The 11,592-nt window shown below is 32.0% G+C and overlaps 1 protein-coding gene across 1 annotated transcript in view; it reads left to right on the top strand.

Moving 5' to 3' along the window:
* Positions 1 to 11,592, top strand: part of LOC145315429 (uncharacterized) — a 54,143-nt gene that overhangs the window by 34,022 nt on the left and 8,529 nt on the right. Inside the window, exons 10-14 of the mRNA XM_080155410.1 lie at positions 1,678 to 1,745; positions 2,331 to 2,354; positions 7,548 to 7,616; positions 10,504 to 10,626; positions 11,524 to 11,589. Of these exons, the coding sequence (XP_080011536.1) occupies positions 1,678 to 1,745; positions 2,331 to 2,354; positions 7,548 to 7,616; positions 10,504 to 10,626; positions 11,524 to 11,589 (350 nt within the window). The remainder of the gene's footprint in view (positions 1 to 1,677; positions 1,746 to 2,330; positions 2,355 to 7,547; positions 7,617 to 10,503; positions 10,627 to 11,523; positions 11,590 to 11,592) is intronic.

Below are 11,592 nucleotides of genomic sequence, written 5' to 3'. Positions count from 1 at the left end.
TATATTTAAAACTTTTATACATACATACCCTTGCAAAAAAAAAGACTAGATGTCTGTCTGTGTATCAGTCTATTCATCTGTGTTTTTGTACCAAAGATCTCACTAACAGATGGATCAATATATTACCTCTTTTCAGTGAACCTTCTTTTATTCTAAGGTGCCTCTATAGGGACATAGTTGCAATTAGTATAAGACCAAATAAAATACAAATTTATAGATAGTGTTTGGTTTTTTAAAATTGTCAAATAAATAATTGTCTTAGGATTAAACAAAAATGGATAAATTATAAAGTATTGCTTTGACAATAAATTTAAAAAATAAGATGTTTGTTTGCATGATATTAATACAAATAATCAATAGATCAAGAGTGGGTGTAAAATGATGTTTACCCCCCTCAAACTTCGAACCTTTCATTTTACCCGCCTCATATTTTTTAAAAATACATTAGATTATCACCCTCAAACCCTTATTTTACTCCCCTCAAATAAAAAAACTTGAACGTCTTTGATTATTATAATAAACAAGGATGACAACATCCATAAAAGCGAAGCACTAAAACGGTAAGACAAACGGACATTAACATTTGTATAGTATCTGAACTGAATAATCAGAATTTAAAAGTATAAGAGTCGAAGCAAAATTGTAAGTAAATTTGTTGAAAAACTGCTTGAAGCAGGATAATGTTTATGGACATACTTACATTTTTGGACTTGATTATAGAGTTACTTCGCTTATAATATTGTTCTTTGTTGTCCCAGGAATCAATATACCAAAAATCAGATCAAACGGATAATTAGAACACTTGAAAATTTGTTGTTGATAAAGTAGAAAAATCAGCATGTTTAAAATGGACGTATGAACATTCTGGTAATGATTATAGAGTTGCTACGCTTTCTAAATCGTACCCAACTACTACAGGAATCATCATGCAAAGTTTGAAATCGATAGGACAATTCTAACATGCCTAAATTAACGAATAAAAGCTATCTATCTCGGACTGACGTACGGACGGACGGACGGACGTACGGACCGACCCTAATTATAGAAAAGCTTCGCTTTTAAAAAGTGTCATATAGCTTGTTATATATATGTCGAAATCCCCTATATCCAAAAAATGATCTACATATAACACCCCTTTTTTATACGAATTGTATTGTTAGTAGTGCAGCAACTATTTAACTATATGTGTCTGTTTGTCCTTACTAGGTTGGCCCGATTTTTAAAACAGGTGTCTTCTTCTCCATTTCTTTCCCCATTATATTTTTTCTAATTCCCCTTTTCTAACACTTCAACATGTTAATATCAGTCGCAGGAACAAGTAACAGTTCATTTGAGGAGAAACCCCAAAATTTACTGCCAATTATTTGCTAGTCAAAATTTCTAATTATTAGGAAAAAATTTGCATTAAGTTAGGGCAGATTAATATTCCTTCATTAGAACCAATCTTGTTCCTGGACAGTCTGAGTCAAATTTTTTATTCATCCCTCCCCCTCCCCAAAATAAAAATTAAAAAATCATTGGGTTTTCAGGGAGAGGTACTAATAAAATCTCGCCAACAAATGAATGTTATCAGATTATATATTATTCTTTCTCAATAAATCTGCAAATTAATTACCCTTCCCTCACCCTTGTGGGTGCACGCCTCTGGCAAGCACCCAACCTGAAAGTTTATTTCAGTGCCACCACCCAACCGAGCTTACCTCCGGACCCTCATCCACAATTCAGACTTAGAACATCTTGAAAAGGTAAATTTGATCTAAACAAGGATAACAACATGCATCCATAAAAGCGAAGCTCAAAAACAGATAATCGAGCAAGAACTTATTATTAAATTTTGTTTCACTAGCGGCTTCGAGACTCGAAGGACCTTTGAGAAGCAGCATTGTAAAGGAATCATATCCTTTGGTACAGACAGACAAACAGATAGAGATCATGTTACTTTTATACGAGGATCACTTAAAAGCATAATGCTATTATAAACACTTTGTGAGTCTAAGGCCTCGTTTATACAATCATATTCATGCTTTAAAATTACTTTAAAATTAAACTAATCTCAAATTAGATTTTTAAAAAGTCAGAATCTCTTAACTGTTTCATTTATACGGACGATCTTTATGGGAATGAACAGAACATGGAGTTGCCTAACTTTTCTGATTATGCCTAATTGTTTCATAAATCTTCATGTAAGGCTTGGGATGATAAAAAAAATCGAACACGCCTGAATGAACATGTAAAGCTAACCTAAACTTTTTATTTTAAGTCTCTGACTAAAACCGTTGTTGATTTTGAAAATTATGACTTATGATTTATTATTTTTTTTTGTCTTTCAGGTTGTGTTAGACGGGCACGGTCAGGTACATATTTTTTTAAAAATAATGATAAAGACTTATAAGACATGTTAACGTTTTTAGTAGCGAAGATAACCAACTAATCAAACTTTTATAAAATTTTCAAAAGTTAAATATAAGCTATGAAGGTTTTTAAAAAGTAACAACAAATTTGATTGACAGTAATTCTTTATGAAATTCCAAGTACCCGTGTGAATTAAAGTCACATGACCCCTCCCTCAATGCTAAAAACAAGATTAAATACAAAAAAGATTTGAGGTTCACTGTCCGAATATTTTGAGATAAAATCAACCTTATTCGACGTTCACTCAAAGCCCAAAAATAATGGACTTAAAAGTGTATTAAACTGTATATAAGACATTTGCGAATATATTGATACCATTAATTTGCCTCTTAGATAGAAAAAAGTATGTTTTTTTAATATTTTTCTCTTGCTACAAATCAAATTTCAAATTTGAGTCACCAAAAATGCTAAACTAATTTTTGCTCTAGAAGAATCAATTTTTGGAGTTAGAAAGTGCTTAATACCTCATTTTAATCGCCTGGCATTGCTTTATAATATACAGGTAATGACTTGGTTTTTTATGGAACAGCTGACTAAAAAATCGAGGTTTTGTGATAAACCAACTTTTGTTGTTGCTCCATAAATGATATTTTTTTCCCCAATTTTTTTGGATGTAAAGAAGCTTTATATATTCATATAACATCCACCTAAATTTGACTTTTGATATTTTATTTATAACATCACCAGAGGGAATTGAATTTTGGAAAAAAAATATCAATTTATATTTTACACTGCTATGCATTGTTCTTGTTCTTGTTTCTAAAAAAAATTTATATTATAAAAAAGAGAATTATTTAACGCTTCTATAGGTATGTTTATCATTTTTCTAGGCTAAATATAACTATAATTACACCATTTTAAAGTTAGACATCATAACATATTAACACAATTATTGAATCGGTCTGTATTATTAAGCTGGCAACTCTTAAAACAGCTGCATTTCATTATCCTATTATATAAAGTAGTAATCTTTTTTGTCTTCAGCTTAAGATTTCGACCATTACAGTACCTATTGAGTTCTGTGTTTTATGGATGCTTCTTATAGGACCCTGGATAGTTTTGGAATTTTGAAAAAAATATCAATTTATATTTTACACTGCTATGCATTGTTCTCGTTCTTGTTTCTAAAAAATATTTTTATAATTAAAAAGAGAATTATTTAATGCTTCTATAGGTATGTTAATCATTTTTCTAGTCTAAATATAACTATAATTTCAGCATTTTTTAAACATCATTATATTCAAGTTATTGTAATTTTTAAATAAAATATCAATATCAAGAACGATTGGAACATTTTTTACCATGCAAAACAAGGTGTTATAAAGTGTAGGATCCCTCACAATATCTATCTGTCTGTCTATAATTCATTACACATGTAATGCTAATAGAGAGGATGCTATAAGAGTGCTCTTATAATGTGAACTTCTCATAATTGAATGGGCTTCCTGAAACCAGAGACCATAAAGTTGGCCTAGTCACTACAAGGGGGAGTGCAGGAGTATCCAGGGGGAGGTGCTTGTAAAAGGGTAATTTTTTTTAGGGATGGAGGTAATCACCCCCCGTAATATATTATGGGGGGTATAAAACCAGCCTTTTAAATTTTTTTTAATAGGAGTAAAGAAAATCCTTAAAACTTACAAATCTAGGAATCAAACTAGCACCCTAACCAATAATCGGTTCCATGCCAAATGTAGGAGTGGAAAAACATTGGAGGGACAAATGCTTGAGTCCCAAATGTCAGAGTGGAACAAATGCAGGAGTGGGACAAACGTTGGAGTGGACAAACGCAGGATTTTTGGGACAAACATCATAGTGGACAAACACAGGAGTCCCAAACCTTTTTTTTCAATTTTGAATTTTTTTATACAAACACAGCCCCCCCCTACCTTCGTCCTGTTACTTTTCTTAGTTAGGTTAGGTTAGGATATAGGCTAGGGGGCTGAGCGCTACAGCCATAGTCATTATTTTGTAGACAAGGGTATAAAAAATTTGAAAATTGTAATATTATTAAAATAGTAGACACTCCTAGGTTTTATTTAAGCAATGTCCACTCCAATGTTTTCCACTCCAACGTTTGTCCACTTTGATGTTTGTCCACTCTGACGTTTGTCCCATTCTTACGTTTGTCCACTCTGATGTTTGGGACTCCTGCATTTGTCCACTCTGACATTTGGGACTCCTATGTTTGAGGTAGAACCCCAATAAGTAAATCTCAATAAAACTTGATAAAATTATGCAAAATATCAAAGTATTCAATCCCTGAATTTCAACCATCTAACTTGAATAGGAGTAGAGAAAATCATGAAAACTTGAAATGTAGGAATCGATATAGCCCACCCCAGTTTTTTGGCAAATCCTAATGAAACTTGATGAAAATATGGAGTATTGATAGAGAGAGAGAATTTTCAATCCATGAAAATTTCAGCCTTCTATCTTTTATAGAAGTCGAGAAAATATTGTTTTCCCCTTTCTGTCTCAGACAGACAGACATACCAATGAACAGACATACAGATGAATGGACAGACAATGGACGGACAAATATTTTGAATTATAGAGTAGCTTCACTACTAAAAAACTAAATAGGATAATTGTTGTACACAAATTGATTTCAGTATGTTTTAAATGAGCTTACTTAATCAAGGACGTCCAAGCTTTTTGATTTGGGGGGGAAGGGGGGGGGGAATTGAAATATCTAAATTTGGGCATCCCCATGTTCATTTTGTGGGGTAATCTTTATATAATAAAGGCAAGGACGTCAAAGCTTTTTATATTTTTTTTTTGGGGGGGAGAAGGGAAGATTAAAAATTATGGGGTTGCCCCAAATTAATTAATAACCCTTAACCCCCTAACCCCCCCCCACCGGGACATCCCTTTACATAAAGTAATGATTATAAAGTTGCTAAGTACCTTACTGCTACAAAAATCATCTTCCAACATTTAAGATTAATTCAAACATGCCTGAATTAACAAAAAGAGCTAACCATGGCGTGGATATACACATCCTAATTGTAAAAATGTTTTGCTTTTTAAAATTGTAAATCAATTATTCAGGAATCATTTTACTTTGTTTATTTACTAGCAGCTGCGCTTCAAGCATCTAGGAGCTCTGTAATTAAAGGAGTAAGGAAATTAGTAAAATAGCCTTATACTTTACCGAAATCTTAAGCTACAGACAAAAAAGCTTTATATAATATGTATTAATTTGTAAAACTGCAATGATAAAATATGACCTATTTTTTTCTCTTTAAAGATTCTCTTCAAACACCTCCCCCTTTTTATATAAAGATGCTAATTCCCCCCCAACCCTAAGAGGATATAAACAGTAAAAAACCCCGCAGGGGGCACAATTTTCTAACACTTCTTTCTTATTTAGTCTTTTAAAAGGATTCAAAAAGCACTGACATATATATATATTTTTTTTTAACTCTTATTTTATACATCTTAATTGAAACTGATGATCTATTTTTATAGAGAAACATATGTATTCCATCAATAAAAAGTTAAAAAATTAAGTGTGTTTATACATATGATAATTACTATATATAATAGGATAATGAAATGCAGCTGTTTTAAGGGTTGCCAGCCTAATGATACAGACCGATTCAATAATTGTGTTAATATGTTAAGATGTCTAACTTTAAAATGGTGTAATTATAGTTATATTTAGCCTAGAAAAATGATAAACATACCTATAGAAGCGTTAAATAATTCTCTTTTTTATAATATAAATTTTTTTTAGAAACAAGAACAAGAACAATGCATAGCAGTGTAAAATATAAATTGATATTTTTTTTCCAAAATTCAATTCCCTCTGGTGATGTTATAAATAAAATATCAAAAGTCAAATTTAGGTGGATGTTATATGAATATATAAAGCTTATTTACAGCCAAAAAAATTGGGAAAAAAAATATCATTTATGGAGCAACAACAAAAGTGGGGTTATCACAAAACCTCGATTTTTTAGTCAGTTGTTCCATAAAAAACCAAGTCATTGCCTGTATATTATAAAGCAATGCCAGGCGATTAAAATGAGGTATTAAGCACTTTCTAACTCCAAAAATTGATTCTTCTAGAGCAAAAATTAGTTTAGCATTTTTGGTGACTCAAATTTGAAATTTGATTTGTAGCAAGAGAAAAATATTAAAAAAACATACTTTTTTTGATTTAAGAGGCAAATTAATGGTATCAATATATTCGCAAATGTCTTATATACAGTTTAATACACTTTTAAGTCCATTATTTTTGGGCTTTGAGTGAACGTCGAATAAGGTTGATTTTATCTCTTTTGTTAATGTATGAAATAAATCCAATTAATATATAAATTGTAATGCAGTGATTAAGGCCAATTACTATGATTATAATTAGTTCTCTGTTCATCTTAATTAATCTTGATTTGATAATTATTCCTTTGCCAATTTCATAATTAACTTTCAAATTTCAAATACAAATTATCAGGGCTCAGCAGTCGCCACTAAGCCTCAAATTTAAACCCGTTTGGATGCGTTTAAAATTAAAAAAAAGAGATTGCCATATTTGGGTCAGGTTTAGATTTCCAGCTGATTTTTTTTTTAATTGTAAAAGTTTGATTTTCCTGAGGCTTCGTCGCGGCTGACGCACAGCTGCTGAGCCTTGCAAATAATACCCAGGAATATCAAGTAGCAGATTTGCAGGCTAAGAATATAGAATCTTCAAAAGCTCTTTAAGATGAAACTAAAACTTGAAATGCGTTTTTACCTTCGGTTCTTACTTTGCTAAAAAGAAATATTAAAATACTATGGAGTTCAAAAGAAAACATAAGATTTAGATTAGCCTCCAAGTATAGAATAATCTATATACATTAAACATGATATTTTTAACTTTTAAAAAGTCGATTCTGATAATCAAAATTGGAATAAAAACATCTTTCAATGTTAGCTTTCATGAGAAAGAAACTTTCTACCCAGTTAAAACTGTTGGCATCTGGGACTAGTTTTTAAATTTATTTATTCTTGTTTAAAAATTTAGCGTTAAAATTTTAGTCGCTTGATAAATTTAATTCCTATTTCCATGAAATATTTAAAAATTCCACTTTATCTATAATCATTTTTATAATAAATTTAAAAAAATAAACTTCTCCTTAAATTTTAATTTTCAGAAACTACTGGGTGAGTCCTCCGCTATTGACAAAGTTGGAAAATTCCTACAGGGTCTCCCAGATCTTATGGTAAGTAAGAATTAATCTGTACCATATATACTTTTTAATAGGACTTTCATATTTATCATAATTTTTTACCTAAAGAGATTTGATAAAATCAAGTTTCAAAATTCTTATATAAAAGTAATAAGATGTCTTTCTGTCTCATATAAGGAAGGATCTCACTAAACCACTGAACCGATATGATTCTCCTGTACAGTGTAGCTTCTCATAGGTCCTGGAAAATTTTATAAATGTTTTGTGAGAGGGTTCTTCCACCCTCCTAAAAAATATTGTAAATAAAGTAAAGTAAAAATAAGTAAAAATAAAGTAATCTAGGAAATGCAATTATTATCATTATGTACTCTGTCATTTATTAAACTTTTATTTTGAAAAAATTATCAAGTGATTTAGCTACTCTATAATTTCCTTTTTTCGTAAGTTTCTTGGTTCTTACATTAAAAGATTCTCGTGAGGGAGGATTAACTCTTGGAAATCATTTTTAGATATCTATAATTTTTATTAGTCTTCATAGTTTTTTTTTGGCAAAGCTACTGTATTATCCAAAGGGACTGTCTGTCAGTTTATAAGTCTGACCAATGAACTTACTGTCATATTTTCTTTGTTTGTCGGTCTGTAAGTAATGCCATGGTTTTGAAACCGATTAATATGGGCCGAAGGTTTTAATCTTATATTTTTTCATTTAAATATCCGCGGAAAGCAGTCTCTCATACGATGCGAAAAACAGCTATTTTCACCTCCTAAATAATTATCCAAATACTAATACTTTCTGTTAAGATTTCAATGACCCCCGTAAAACTGTTCTATTACATACCTTGTCCTTTTGTCTGCCTATTACCAATTTGTGCTTTGCTTTTTCTTGATGTTGTCATCCTTGTTTTTGTTATTATTGCGTCAAGTTACCAGCATGGCACATGGCACGTGTCAACAAATAAAGGTAAACTAAACGTGTTGATGCATTTGCTAAAGTTTACAGTAAAAAAAGATTTAAACTCCAAAAATATTTTAAATTCTTAGACAAAATGCATATATTTTAAGGTGAAATTTGGTATCTAACTGGATTTAAGAATAGGTTCACATTTGTAATATTAAGATATACAGTCGACATTGGACATTATTACTTGGATGTTGCACCAGATTTTCGTGAACTCTGATAAAGAGATGTACGCAGCTGGCTAAAAAATTGATATTCCCCATTGGCATCTATTTACCCTATCTCCTCCTTTCTTACTGGATGAACGAACTGACTAATACATGAGGTCCCTATTAGCAAGCTAAATTGATGGCAAAATTTTCCCTATCAATATATCCATATATATCATATATTCATTAGAAGTACTTACATTGATATTTAGCTTAGGGGAGTATGTAATTGTATGTACTTACTTTCCTAAGCTAAATATCAATGTAAGTACTTCTAATGGATATATAATATATATAACACGGGGGCTATACTGGACTTTAAATTATTCTTTTTCCTAGTGCTTATTAGGTTCCTCCATTTGTTGGCTTAAGGCTTTGGGGACTTTTTTTAAAATCTTGATCATTTCATATATCTTATCTTGTCCCTTAATTGCATATTTTTTTTGACTATTCCATATTATTAAACTAATAATAGGCGATTAAAATTTTGTCAAATGTAAACTTATTCGCCTTTATTTAGAGTGAATTATTTTAAAGGATTTAAACGTCCTGGCACAAAATAAAAGCCTTTTGTTTACAAATCCCTAATGATAGGCAAATTATAATTTAGTTACAAGAGCTTTACTTTCTAGTAAAACTGTTGAATTTGCATATTCTTGTCCTTGAAACCAGTGGCGAACAGTAGGGGGTGTCAAAGCCTCCTTAAAATTACCCTTTATAAACTCCCTAATGGTTTTACACCTCCCTAGTGTATCGCTATGCACACCACTGCTTGGAACCTTTTGATGTTCCTAATTTATGTGTCTTTCATATCTAAGTTGTAGATCAACCAAACCTTTAACTTCTCAATATTCATTAAGAAAATTTGGATCTAGTGCTGTTCACGGTAAAACGTTCCTGGTAATGATTATATACAAAAATCTATGAAATTCAAAGGCTGCTAACAGCTAAACGGTGGAACGTATAGATTATGTACGCAGGAAGCTAAGTATGGGTGAGCCTTTGGGGTTTTATTGGTCCATCGTCCTAATAAGGAGGATTTTGCCATTATAATATGCTTTAATATGTAAATTATGACAAAGCTTGTGAAGAGAAAATTAAGTTAAGTTGGATTACTTAGCCAATTAGTTGTGCATTATATCTTGCAGCTAAACATGACATTATTCACAGGGATCTTATGGGATAAGACGATGAACGGTAAATTGATGTACAACTCTAATTACCACATACAAAATTACCTTTTCTATAGATTAAAAATTATTACTAGAAAAGTTTGGACACTGTTAGTTTGTCAAGCCAGTACAGATATAATAACTAAGTATCCAAAGTTTTAAGCAAACGAATGAGAGAACGTATTGATAAATCTTTAAGGACTTCTAAAATTTGCAATCTAATGCCCCCTCCCTCTACCCATTATTCATCAAATACTTATATGCAAACTCAAAATGTATATTTTTTCAAACTATGTAAAATGTCTTATTTTAGTTTACAAGCTAAACAAATCAGATAATTCAATCAGTTCAGCGTTTAGCGAGGTCTTAACGCCAAATAAAAAAAAAACACTAAGAGCTATATGTAACTCTACACACTGGGTTTGGACCCTGTGCCAACTTTCGATTGGGTGTTTGAATATCCTACAGCCAAGTCTCTAAAAGGAGCATAAATAAATTTGATAGCAAACCAAAAAGCACCCCACCACTTGGGTCAGGTGGTTGTCTGAGTTATATATCTATACTTATATATTTATATTAAGGACACAATCAGCATACTCCACTATGCGACAATGTCTGGAATAGTACCTGTCGTCACAGAGCTTATGACCTCAGAGAGGCTGGCTCTCTCCAGGGATGGATATGGTGCTACTCCTCTACATAAGGTAAACTATTACTAGCTCTCTCCAGGGATGGATATGGTGCTACTCCTCTACATAAGGTAAACTATTACTAGCTCTCTCCAGGGATGGATATGGTGCTACTCCTCTACATAAGGTAAACTATTACTAGCTCTCTCCAGGGATGGATATGGTGCTACTCCTCTACATAAGGTAAACTATTACTAGCTCTCTCCAGGGATGGATATGGTGCTACTCCTCTACATAAGGTAAACTATTACTAGCTCTCTCCAGGGATGGATATGGTGCTACTCCTCTACATAAGGTAAACTATTACTTGCTCTCTCCAGGGATGGGTATGGTGCTACTCCTCTACATAAGGTAAACTATTACTAGCTCTCTCCAGGGATGGATATGGTGCTACTCCTCTACATAAGGTAAACTATTACTAGCTCTCTCCAGGGATGGATATGGTGCTACTCCTCTACATAAGGTAAACTATTACTAGCTCTCTCCAGGGATGGATATGGTGCTACTCCTCTACATAAGGTAAACTATTACTAGCTCTCTCCAGGGATGGATATGGTGCTACTCCTCTACATAAGGTAAACTATTACTAGCTCTCTCCAGGGATGGATATGGTGCTACTCCTCTACATAAGGTAAACTATTACTAGCTCTCTCCAGGGATGGATATAGTGCTACTCCTCTACATAAGGTAAACTATTACTAGCTCTCTCCAGGGATGGATATGGTGCTACTCCTCTACATAAGGTAAACTATTACTAGCTCTCTCCAGGGATGGATATGGTGCTACTCCTCTACATAAGGTAAACTATTACTAGCTAGATATTAACAATAAAATAATTAAAGACTTTTTCAGTAAAATTCTGTTTCATGAACTTATGTTTTAACAGTTTTTAATTTGTCATTCTTTTTTTAGGCGGTGTTATTCTACCAACCAAAACTTGTCAAATTAATTTCAGAAAAGTACAACCTCACTCCTAAGGTA

This window comes from Acartia tonsa, chromosome 4 (genome assembly GCF_053477335.1).
Source record: "Acartia tonsa isolate MP-2025a chromosome 4, ASM5347733v1, whole genome shotgun sequence".
Lineage (NCBI taxonomy): Eukaryota > Metazoa > Arthropoda > Copepoda > Calanoida > Acartiidae > Acartia > Acartia tonsa.
Note: the sequence above shows the minus strand (reverse complement) of the source record. Positions and strands in the feature narration are given on the sequence as shown.